The sequence below is a fragment of the Strongylocentrotus purpuratus genome, unplaced genomic scaffold (genome assembly GCF_000002235.5).
Source record: "Strongylocentrotus purpuratus isolate Spur 01 unplaced genomic scaffold, Spur_5.0 spur5_scaffold_18, whole genome shotgun sequence".
NCBI lineage: Eukaryota > Metazoa > Echinodermata > Echinoidea > Camarodonta > Strongylocentrotidae > Strongylocentrotus > Strongylocentrotus purpuratus.
The window spans coordinates 30359530-30372030 of record NW_022145603.1 but is presented as its reverse complement, the minus strand read 5'-3'; the positions used below and the strand labels follow the sequence as shown (position 1 = coordinate 30372030).

At 37.4% G+C, this 12501-nt stretch overlaps 1 protein-coding gene across 1 annotated transcript; it reads right to left on the bottom strand.

Moving 5' to 3' along the window:
• Positions 1–1679: 1679 nt before the first annotated feature.
• Positions 1680–12293, bottom strand: LOC100889506. Its single transcript, XM_011673951.2, has 6 exons — positions 10938–12293; positions 7128–7300; positions 6629–6809; positions 4733–5798; positions 4024–4221; positions 1680–3368 (listed from the first exon to the last, which is right to left on the bottom strand). Exons 1-6 carry the CDS (start codon positions 11126–11128, stop codon positions 3012–3014), a joined length of 2166 nt encoding a protein of 721 aa, XP_011672253.2. The 5' UTR covers positions 11129–12293; the 3' UTR covers positions 1680–3011.
• Between the last annotated feature and the right edge of the window lie 208 nt (positions 12294–12501).

Below are 12501 nucleotides of genomic sequence, written 5' to 3'. Positions count from 1 at the left end.
GATTTAAATACCCTAGTGTATATCAAATAGAAATCATATTAAAATGGTTCACACTTTTCAAAACGCGACGCACAATGTTATTGGCTTTTCGAAGTCTTTGTGGCTGTGCGAACTGGCCTTTAAGTTCGGTTGTATATATCATGACGTAGCAATGATAAAAGTTCAAGGTCAGTGACAAGCAGCGTCATGGTACATCATACTCATAATATGTCCATGACAAAACAAATAGCCAGGGTGTCTCCCTCCCTTCTCCCTGGTGTATCGTTTGAAGGTCTTTATCGTATAAACGTTTCTGATTGATAAGACACGTGTCGTTGAGGGGGCTAGACCCGTCCTTTTATAATAGAGAGATAGTTTTAAAACGCACTCGCATTTAAAGGTCAATTCAAGGACTTTCAATGAATTTCCTCCACCTACAATCTTTATGGCAGGGAAGGATTTTCAGCTCTAGATCTATGAAGCTTTGTCAAAATATGAAGCGGTAAACCACTACGGGTTCTTCTAATGACCATCAATACTACTGGGCCAGAAGGGATTAGACCACACAGCGAGGTCACTGACAGGTGACTCATTAACTCAGCTCTCAACTAACATAAGAAAAAGAGGATCATGGGGACCAACAGTCACCGATTGGGGAAGGTTTCTATATAGAGGGAGCAAGTAGCTACAAGTAGGACACTGGGGCTTTAATGGTGACTTAAAGTGTAATACTCTTCAAACAATCTTATAACGGGCTTTCCGCGTCATATCTAAACCAGCCATACATTGATTTCCTATGAAAGTGCGCCCGCTGACGGCATCAGAAAAAAAAGCCGCCGCGGTTTTACCGCAATATATCTGGATTATGGATTATACTCAAAGCAGTAGTAAGTGTCGAGAATACCTTATAAATTTCTCAAGTGTCGAATCTGATTATTGTAAAGATGGAAAGGGGGGGGGCACAAATCCCTCAAATTTTGCCACAATGAAGGACGCATTTATACCGCTTGCTTACTGTATACCTAATATTTTTAAGGTGTTGTGGTTCATAGGCTTGTTGTGCCCTTTACAGCTGCATTGAAGAAAAAGAGGAATACAAATGAGAAGGAAACATGGAGACGGAGAGAGAAAAGAGAGAGAGAAAGAGAGAGAAAGGGAGAGAGAGAAAGAGAGAGGGCGAGAGAAAGAGAGAAAGCGAAAGAGAGAGGAAGAGAGAGAAAAGGGGAAAGAGAGAGAGAGAGAGAGAGAGAGGGAAAGATAGGGAGAGGAAGGGGGGTTGTTGGCTTAAAAAGCAAGGGATAGTGGTGACGCAAAGAATACCCGAATTCCATTTATTATAACGATCCAGCGAGGGGGCGCTATTACAACGAATCGAGACTACGTTATTGAGTATTCAACATGAATCGACCAATATGTTTTTAAAACAGGCTTCTTGGGCTAAAATGTTGTACTATTTTTATTTTCGTCGTTGCTTTTGTTTTTGGTTCGGTTGATTGTCGGTCTTTTGTCGGTATTCTGCCTGTCTTCTGTCTGAATGTCGATGGCTGTTGTGTAAGGTCTTATATCTAATCACACCGGCCCCAAACCGACTCTACACCGACTTCAAAACGACTCCACACCGACTTCAAAACGACTCCATACTGACTCCACACAATACACGTATACACAATACAATACACAATACACGAAGTACATTAGGGTACCATCACTATTCTCATTGTGTCGTGTTTCTCATAAAGCAATTTCAAAGTTCAAGATTCAAATGATTTTCTTTCTCATGCAAAACATAATACAATGAAATTGCAATGTTAATTGCAATTTAATATAACTTTATTACAACAAAATATACAATGAAACAAGACAAATATAATGGTAATGGCACGAGCAAAGAGGAAGCAACTAGGAGATGATCGAGCTTGTTGAAGTATAAGTTCATCAGAGAAGAGACTGTTTAACAATACGTCTTGAAAACAAGTTATCAATAATTAATTATTATTTAAGATAATATATATGAGAGGTAGTCTTTTAAACGAAAATGTGCTAAACACAGCAATAAGTTTGTCGAATGCATAATTCATATGCAGCTTATTTGTGCCATCTATGCCACAAAATAATGCAAATAGAACAGTCCTTAACATTATTTAGCAAATGTAGTATTATGTAACTGCAGTATAAACTATACTACATAAATACACTTTACTCAACAGTACCTTCTGAGTAAAATATTAATTTTTAAAAATAAGAGGTAACAAAATTATAGGCTGAAACAGAATTATACATGTTTAGATCGTCATCCTGTGAAAGGCACATACGCTCGCAATGGAATAAGCATTTGTCATAATTTTCGCATAGTAATGTAACTCTCGATACCGTAAATGTTTCCTACCTCTCGTATTTCAGTTTAATCAAAGATGAGCGGTAGGAATTAATGTTAATATTAGAATATCGTGTTGATATAAATTTTATCCCCCATTATCCTTGTTTGGTCTCTGTATTCGAAAAATGGCGCTCCTGCTACAACATAAAAATAGTATGATATCATAATGACATGATCATCCGTTGTTGATGTTGGTGATGATGGTGATGATAATGAGGATGATGATGATTGCCTTTTGTTAAGCGCCGGTATCCATCTCTGTTTACCGCTCAAGGTCCTTGCTTTAGTATATCATACATGATAAATGCTCTTCGTCATTGCATCTAAGTCAATTCAAGGTGTTATTAGCGTTCTCAATCTTGAGATGATTTCGCAGCTGGGAACGGGAAAGTCTTTAGGGCTGACATGAATGTAGATCCAGACTCATCGTTCCTGATAGATTGCAGAAGACTACTCCACAGCTTAGGTTCCAGAGAAGCAGAAGGCCCTGTCCCCCGGTCCTGTTGTATCACGGTTCTACGGAATACCTTAGTAATACTGAACAAACCGACACCAGACCAGCAACAGACCGATCAAAACATTACATTATCCCTGGTGGAAAAGATCAGTCGGTTTTGATTTGATGTGGAGTCGGTTAGGCAGTGTGACTTCAGTATTATACGTTCGAAGAACATTGCGAAACGATGTCTGATCCACATTCATGTGTACCATCCTCTATCATTTCTGCAATATTGACAAGCCCACAAGTTTTTAACGATTGCCTCAGTCGTTCACATGTAGCGTCTTTTCCTCTCCTTTGAAGCCAAATACGTAGCATCTGGTGGTTGACCTCGCCGACGTCGTACTTCACATGTAGCTCGTCGACCAGGGTCTCGACGTCGTCCTCACCACTGAGGAGACAGCGAAGGAGGTCCTTCCATTTGTTTACAGGAATTTTTTTGGCAACTTTTCCAATGAGGTCATTGATGGTGCATTTCGGGGATGATGGCACCGATGAGAGCGATGGTACCGTCTGCAAGAATAAGAGTTAAAGTAAGCCAGTAAGAGTTAGAGTATGAGTCAATGGCGAATCCAGGATTTTCCAATAAGGGCGGAAATGGTTACCACCTTTTTCAAACTTTGTCAAACTTTGTTGCCAAGGGGGCAGGCCTGTCACCATCCCTCCTCCCATGTGGATCCGCGCATGATAAGAGTAAGAGTCAGAGTTGGAGTAAGAGTAGGAGTAGGAGTAGAAGTAATAGATAGAGTAAGAGAAGGAGTAAGGGTAAGAGTATAAAAGAGTAAGATTAAGAATAATAAGAAAAAAACAATCATGCAGACAAACAAAACCCCACACTAAAAAAAAAATTTAAAAGTAAATCGGTCGGGAAATCTTTATTCAATCTTTCTTGTGTGTAGACCACATCGATATCCAACAACAATTAGAATGTTGTTTTGAATGCGTAAGTTAAAGATATAAAGATAAGGACTCTGGACAATTTGTTATAAAAGTGTGATAAGGACGGCGAAGGACAAGGCGTCCAATTTCAAAATTATTTGTGCACCACATTTCTGATGGTAATCTTTATCACTAACTTAACTTTAAACCAATGAGATCCCCCCCCCCCCCAAAAAAAAAAAAAAAAAAAAAAAAATTACACAGATTAGCAGTCTGTTTATAAACCTACATTGTGTTGGTCTTGTAGATCGAAAGCGATGGATATGGGTAGCTCTGAGCTCGACCCCTTCTGCTGGTACACAACCATCGATTCAAAGAGTGCCGTGGGTATTGTGTGGTTGAATAATGCCTTGGGCCTCAGCGAAAATGTCACAAAGTAGGGCACGGCGTCTGAGCAGCAGCGAACAATGTTCCGTATTGGAATCGCCTGATGAAACATAAAGACAAACAATTGTTTAATCTAACATCTAATTTCAAGAGAATACTATCAGATGTACTATGATTATTCAGATAATAGTGATCTCATATCTAAACATTCATAGCTTTCTCATCATTGGTCTAATTCGTTTCAAACTTTCGCCATTATGTTTGTTTTATATTTCTGCTTTCGTATTAATGAAATTGTTAAAAGGGTTGGATTTACCTTTAACCTATGGTAACTGATTTAATGAAACCTGACAAAGAGGGCGGTCGAGTGATTTATTCCTTTCTACATCTATTAATTTAACTATGTCCGTAGGAAGAATTGTTCCTGGTATCTTTCTCCCCGGGATATGACTAGGGGTATACATAACTCCTATAGGATAGTTGTTTTAAAATTGAATCACCAACTACCAGGAAATGATGATTATGTAAAACTGAAATTAAGTCAAATTATGGCTATTCCTTTTAAAGGTGCTCTATAAAAAAAAAGGTACTATGTTAAGCAAAGAGCTTACCACACTTGTTGGTCTCTTTCCCCCGTAGGTCTCGGGCGTCCAGGCCCACTCTTCCCCTATTGCTGTGCTGTCAGTCATCAGTGACACTAAGAGTGGTTCCTTGCTTTTCAGATGAATTGGATGCTTGTCCGATTGAGGACGCTGTCCTTCGTTTTCTTTCACCCTATGCCATGAGTCTTTGATGGTATCCACAATGTAGCAGTTCAGGTCAACCTGCTGCCGGTTGGGGAGATTCTGATACTTGGCGGACACTAGGGCCTCAAGATTAAGGTACCTTTTCTTTCCGCAACCAGAGCACGCGTATTTGGAGAAGTGTGGAGTCCTGATGACAAAGTGGGTCTTGTTAGTCCGAAAGGTAACGACTGATGGAGACCGCTGACAGGCAACACGTTTACAGTCCTCAGGATTGTACTCCTCTTCCTCATCTACCGCCTGCCAACCACCTTCTGTCTTCCCATGAGAACGCGTAAAGTGAACCTTAAAGCTCCAATCAGGATCCATACGTGCTCGATGCGGGATATGGATGACTATCAGGTCATCAAAAGCATCTAGACCAGGCGAAAGAAGTTCAACAACAGGAGACAGACACACTTCGTCCTTCTTGAGTTTGAAATCGAATCTGGATGTGACCAAAGCTACTTTGGCCACTATCTCCTGTCGCTCCACTGATTCTGGTATCGCGCCTGGTGGGATTTCTAAGAAGACGTCCGAGTCCTTGCATCGGAGCACCCCTCCTCTAGATGTAAAACAACCACGCATCACCAACCAATATGGCTCTTCACCATCATGGCTCACCTGGATGTCTTCAGCTAAAGGGAGATTCAAAGACGTCATCATCAGAGGCTCTTCTTCAGTTGCCATTGGAATGCTTGCTATTGACATCTGCAGGCCTCTGTCACCCACTGGTGTCGCTTCCTCTGTAAAGACATTGCTCAGTCTCTGTAACAAGGTTTCGTACTTCCGGCGAACCAAACTCCTGGATATTTTTGGAGATGATGTTCTTATGATATTGCATGGAGATGACCCTGTACAGTCTGGCTTCTTGAAGAATCCCTTGAGATACCCCCTTATTAAAAGAAGAGAAAGGGCAGAAAGGTTAAAATAATGAAAGATATGACATCCTTTCCTTACACAATATGTGTAAAATGTCAATACATATTTGGAAAATACCCATATTGTGCCGAATCTTTTATAAAAAAGAAAAAATCCCAAATTATATCTTATATACTCATGATTAACTACAGAAGGCACCTGGAAAATGTAATAACCCCGGTTAAAGAATCCTGGATCCGTTATCAAGATCATCTATCGACAAAATATACAAATATTGATTGCATTTGGGGGGCAAAGTTAAATCTATATGCTCCTCGGTGATCTCAAATTAATAGGATCGCTATACAAAAATCTTCAAGTTTTAGACAACTGCTTCAAGTGGGAGGTTAATCTATACCGGGATTTAAAAAGGTTGTCATGGAGCTAATCAAGAATGGAAATGGGTAATTTTTGCTTAGCCATTGGGCTTACAACAAAAAAAGATGTTGTATTGCCTTTTGCGACCGAATCAAAAAACTTGAAATCTACAGTCAAATTTTGAAAAAAGTTTTTTTCTTAACGTTTGAAGAAAAGAAAAATGTTTAATGAATACAAAAATATCTATTAAAGCATTCAAAACTGAGAAATATCAGTCCAAAGAAGGAGAATAAAAAAGTTTTTTTTTTTTTAAATACGACACACCGACCCATGTTTTGACACCTAAAGATCAATACAACATCTTTTTGTTGTTAGGCCTTGCGTTGCGCAAAGCAATCTTTGTGTAAACTTGCACATGTGGCAAACAATAAACCGTGCATAAAAGCGAAGAAGACATTCGAAATTGTAAACAAAGGTCAGACTTACTTTTTTCGAGCGATCAAAATAATCGCAATTGTGCCGATAGAGAGAGAGACGATGATACCCAGAGAGGTGCCGAATGCACGAAGAGGTGAAAGATCACCTCCCGATTCAGTTCCGAAGTCCGTGCCATACATGTAGGTTGACACTACCATTGTTGTAGTGTAGTCCGAAGATTGGGGCTCCGCTGCAGAGGATAGGGGAAGTGGATTGTCAACATTTTTTAATAACTGATATAGGAATCATCACCCTTTCAAATTACAGCAACTTTGAATTTTCTTGTTACAGTATATTTAATCTCGAGATAAGTTTGTTAATCTAACAATCTAATATCCAAGTACCTTTTTTATCGACGACAAACAATGTAGCCTATTATGGATCTAAACTGGCTACATAAATATTCGCCAATATAACTGTTTACCAACTTGTTATGAATGGGTGAACGTGAGTACACTAACATATGTTTATATCATAAATTAAACAAGGATTTTATAATGATATTTACCATGTCGTGAGCAATTTACCACTCCGAGTAATGAAACACATGCCCCCAGCGTCTGATTGAAGACAGCGTTGCTCTCCTCGCATTGTTCAGTGCACTCCGTATCTGTTGTTGAGCTGCAGTGACGTAATACTTTGACTCCACAAGGGCACTGGAAGCACGGCTTGCACACGTGGCTTTATGGGATTTAATAATAGAGTGACGATAATAAGTTCAATTCATTAGAGGATCAGGAGTGCATATTATATTATTGTAAAAGAGGAGAGATGAAGATATGTCAAATAGATATGTTTTCAAATTAGTCATGACATTGACGTATGTTTCTATATTTCCAAAATATTCCGGCAAGTTATTCCAAGAAACAGTGGCTGGCTGGCTGCATATGAAAATGAACTTTCCCCTTAAAGCTTATCTGCCATAGTTTACAAGAGGGATTAGAGCGCCCTGCAAGGTCACTGGACAGGTGGTTATCTCATCAACTCAGCTATCAGTTAACATAAGAAAAAGAGGATCATGGGGGACCAATGGTCACCGATTAGGCATTGTTTGTTATATAGAGGGCGCAAGTAGCTACAAGTAGTGCAGAGAGCCTTTAAGATTTCGTTAAAAAGGCATTCCGAAACAGGTGATTCAGCCACTATTTACGAATTTTTTTCACATTTACTTTGAGTTGATTCGAATTTTGATAGTATGTGGCATTTTTATCTTTCTTATCACGGGCACATATGGTTAGAAAACAAGATAATTGCAGGAAAGACTCACATTCCCGGTATTCCCGATTTCAAATAAGATTATATATAAATTGGACAATCACGAGAGAAGTGATTATACATGTAAACTAGTGCGCCGTTTGAGGGAAAAGGCGCTTGGGAGAAAAACGGGAGACAACAAAATATAATATTCGTTGTACACTACAAACGGGAGAGTTTAATATCCGCGATACGTCACAATCCACTGACTATATTGCGAATTTGTGATTTGGACAGATGTTGTGATTCCATAGTTCAAACATTCATAACTTTCTTATTATGTATCTGATTTTGTTCAGAGTAAGAAACTTAAAGAAGGCGGACGGCGGTATGAACCTCGTGATTTTTGTTGGTTGACTTATTGCTGTACTTCCTCCGATCAGCTTCTCTTACTTTTTTGCTCTCATGCAAATGAACTTTGAGCCTTTTTATAATAGGGCTGAAAACAAAGTAAATAAAATGGAGCCCCCGCGTGATATCGGCATGATTGAGGCATGTGATTTGTTGAACTTGATATACAAACATAATTGTTAGTGGGTAATTCCCAAGTTGTATAAATAACCGTTTCTAATAATCCCTCCACTTTTCAAAATGTTTTATGTGAATTAATGTCTGATTCTATTGTGGAAAGTGTATTACAGTCTAACTATGATATTTGTACGTAGGCTACTTTCATTATTTGCTAAAAAATATGTAAAATCTCTATATTAGATTACCTGCGTTGATCTCTTAAACAGGGAGAAATAATGTTCAGGTTCAAATTTCAAATTCAGCATGAAAACATTAATGGTACATTGAAATTTTAAAAAAAAAATCAAAATCAAATAGTAAAAAAGATGAATTCCGTTCCATCCGCGTGCTTCCATATTAAAGGTACTATGTCCCTTTTGCAGCCAACATCAAATTCTGTAAAATTTGCAGGAATTATGAATAGCCTATATGTCATGTATGTCCTATCTGTGAAATTTAATATTCTGTGAAATTTAAATATTCAAATTATGCAACAAAACCCGTTGACTTGCTAGACTTCACTGTCAGATACTATTCAGTAACTGATTGGCTTTTTTCTTCTTCTTTGGTAATAACATTCCTAAAATGAGCTGAAAATGGTACATGAGCATTTGTCTACATCAATAGTCCACTTATTGTAATGGTCAAAATTAAACTGATTGAATCTTTGCGCAGCCCAAAACGTACGACCATTCGCTACAATGGTTTGAAAATCAGACTATTACTTACTGTATAACTAATTGTCGTTATTTTCCCACTTAAAGACATTTTCAAGCCCCCTTTTTAGGAAAGTTCTAAATTAGTATTATCTTTCAAATGCCTTTGGAATTTAACCTTTTCATTTTTTTATTTATTTATTTATTTTTTTGTTTTTTTGTTTGGGGGGGGGCCTGCAAATTGTACATAGTACCTTTAAGGGTCACACTGAGAATGGGGAAATAAAGATAACAATGGACCAACCACGAGATGTATTGTATTTGATCAGTATGAACACATATCTTTTGGAAAAAACGAAAGGAAGTATTGTTCCGGAGAAGGATAATTGCCTAGGACTTCGAACTTTATACACAATGCACGTACGGCACAGCCCTCTATGTATTTACGCCATAGTTAGTTGGGTTTTCCCAAAAGGGAGAAAAAAATCTTTATGAGTCAATGGGTGTTTATTCAATACGAGTCAAGAGAAGCTATACAAATACGAAATGAGATCATCAATTATTGTCATCTATTATACAAAACGAAGGAGGTTACCGATGCGGAGAAGTACAATAACTGGGACTGTCTGCCTTGCATGTTGCGAAACAACCCTCAAGTATTAGTGTCTGTCATGATAATGTTACGAAACTATTATATAGTGGGGTATTCCCCCAAAAAAATGATTCATGTAATCGGGAAGTAGCGCGAACGAGCGAGGGTTGTAACCTCCGAAATTTGTTAAAATGCGAATGTTGAAAAATGGAAGGAAATTTCATTATCACATTCTTCTTAGCATCACGCGTCTAATCTATTGAGTAGTAAGAGTCATTTTAATGAATGCATGTTGAAATAAATAGTACAAATTAACAAAAGAAGTATATAAGTACATCATTACAATAATATCAATTACATTAAATATCAATTGTTGATGCAGTTAAAATTTGTAATATGCAATATGTTTTTGAATTCATATTTCCGAAGGTATTTTAAATGTTTGTACAAATGATTTTATATATTTTTAAAAGGAATATTTGTAAACTCATCGCAATTCGGCTGTGCCGCGATGACGTTTTTTCATTAATAAACCAGTTATCTATCTATCTATCTATCTAAATTTGTTCAAAAAGCAATGCCGCCTTGTCTGTATACATTTACTGTGACTCTGTAACCTTTGAGCGCATTTTTGCATATACCCCATGTCTTTAACATAGCAAAAAACACAATTAATGTGATTGTAAAACTTCATCGTTAACTTTCAAAAGTGCAATAGGCCTAATCTGTTCTATTTCTTTGTAGTTATTTTAGTATCTCGATTAATTTATTTTGTTTCTGTTATGTTTTAGGGGTGTGTAATAGTGTAGTAATTCAGTATGTATTTTTAAATAACTTGTAATAAATATTGTATGATTCAAATAGTGATACTTTTACAAAATATATGTTTATTTTGATATGTTACATGTATGTACTATTGTTAATGTGTGTATTGTTATATTTATGTTACTGTTATTTATTATATAATGAAGGGCTTTCTTGAAAATCAGTTCCACTGGCTTCATATGGAACTGAATAAAATTACCCTGTTGAAAGAAATCATGAATAAATAAACCAAATAAAGTAAGTATATGCATGTAAATAAACTTTATTTCTAGATTCAGGGTATTCTAATGACAATACTTTAATGGCAGCACAGCTAAAGCCGGGGTAATAATCTCCAACATTGGAAGCGCTATATAACAACTGAGTATTATTATTATTACTTCAGATTTGCGTATTCTGCCAGATCTGCCGCCCACAATGTCCAAACAAACAACAACAACAACAACAACAACAACAACAATAAAAATGTGGTAGAAATTACCTTTCTCGTCCAGTTGCCAGGCGTATGATATCTTTGTATGAACCATTGCCACATTCAAAAGACGTCGTGTTTTCATCGAGCACATTCAGGAACCCCAGCGGGATCACCCCGGCGGTAGCTGACGACATCTGTCCGGAGAAGCCGAAAAGAACGAGAATAAGTAGCGAGAAACCGCTTGGCGATCGCACCATTTTGAGGACTTGTATGGACTACAGTTATAAAATAAAAATGGGCGAATACAAATGGAACATTTAGGTATCTAGCTGTTCGTATCAAGAACATAGAGCTACTGTGTATTGTTTATTTATTCGTGATTTTCGGGGTTTCTTTCACTTCAATGTCGAAATTCCCAATAAGCCTCGCATGATTGGTGAGACCGAACATACAGTATGTGTCAAAAATTGTATACAAATTATGAAACAGTACCTGTCATTGCAAAATAATGCATTGTAATGACACAACATGAGAGGGAGATTCCGATCAGTACATGATATTGCTATGGTGTTATGCATGATATGAGCCCGAGGTCACACAATTAACATGAGGCGTGTACACAGGCTTAACTTTAGAATACCTAGTACATGCTCTTTTTTTGCAATACGAAATCAAATAATGACTGAACCACATGTTAAAAAAAAAGTCACATATTCTTGAAACATATGTTGAAACATTATAGATTAATAAAGATCAATCTTACTCTGGTAATAAGTTGATTTGTGCAAAAACAGAAACACGTGCAGGGAAAAAGGATGATGAAACTAAAGTTTGAGAGAAATCGGATAGTCGGACAGTCAGTCATTCCAATGATAACTCTCCTTTTCATCTTATTAATCATGAGTCCAGTTTCTATAAGCGCCTTTTCTATTGGTTAGTAGTCATATTTTATTGTTATTGTTTCCCAAACAACATTTGCATGCGGTTCGTCAAATAAGCGATATACGAGGATTTTTTTCTTTCGTTAGACTTACCTTCATAATGAAAAAAAACTCCACTGTATATTCTTCCGAAATGATAGTAAAACGGAGAAATCTTGCACGATGTGTCCGTGTCGACTGCAGACTGTGGAGTATTATATCGAAGCCAAACTGAAGAGTATGCCTTGCATGAATATTTCTTGAGAATTAATATAGGCGATGATAATTAGAGGGAGGAAATAAATTTCCGTGTTGGACTAATAATTCTTACGTTAAGACCTTTCTATTTATATGACATTGTCTGCAGTAACTTCCGTCTGAAATACCAATAAGTCGTTTGCGAAATGCTTTATACTAGTGGGGGTGCTTACTGATAACGAAAGTATCAATACACAAATTGGGATTTTTTAATTGATCTAAATATAGGAATTTGGTTTTCGTCATAACTAAGTGCAATTACCAAGCAAGAGAGAAAATTCGATATAATTCCAGAACTGACATAAAATCAAAACTGGGCCTCAGTGCAAAGTGCAAAGTTGTATGACTCTGTCTGTGCTATTCATGCGAAGTTTTCTGTGATGTCACAAAGGTTATTCGTAGTCTGCAGATGAGAACCCATGTCCGAAGATGCAGCCAAGGTCACATAATAT

Coding starts and splice junctions, on each gene's coding strand:
- LOC100889506 (XM_011673951.2), bottom strand. CDS start 11,128: ATGGTGCGATCGCCAAGCGGTTTCTCGCTACTTATTCTCGTTCTTTTC. Junction 4,222..4,732: donor GAAAGAGACCAACAAGTGTG/GTAAGCTCTTTG, acceptor ATGTTTCATCAG/GCGATTCCAATACGGAACAT. Junction 3,369..4,023: donor ATCTACAAGACCAACACAAT/GTAGGTTTATAA, acceptor TTATTCTTGCAG/ACGGTACCATCGCTCTCATC.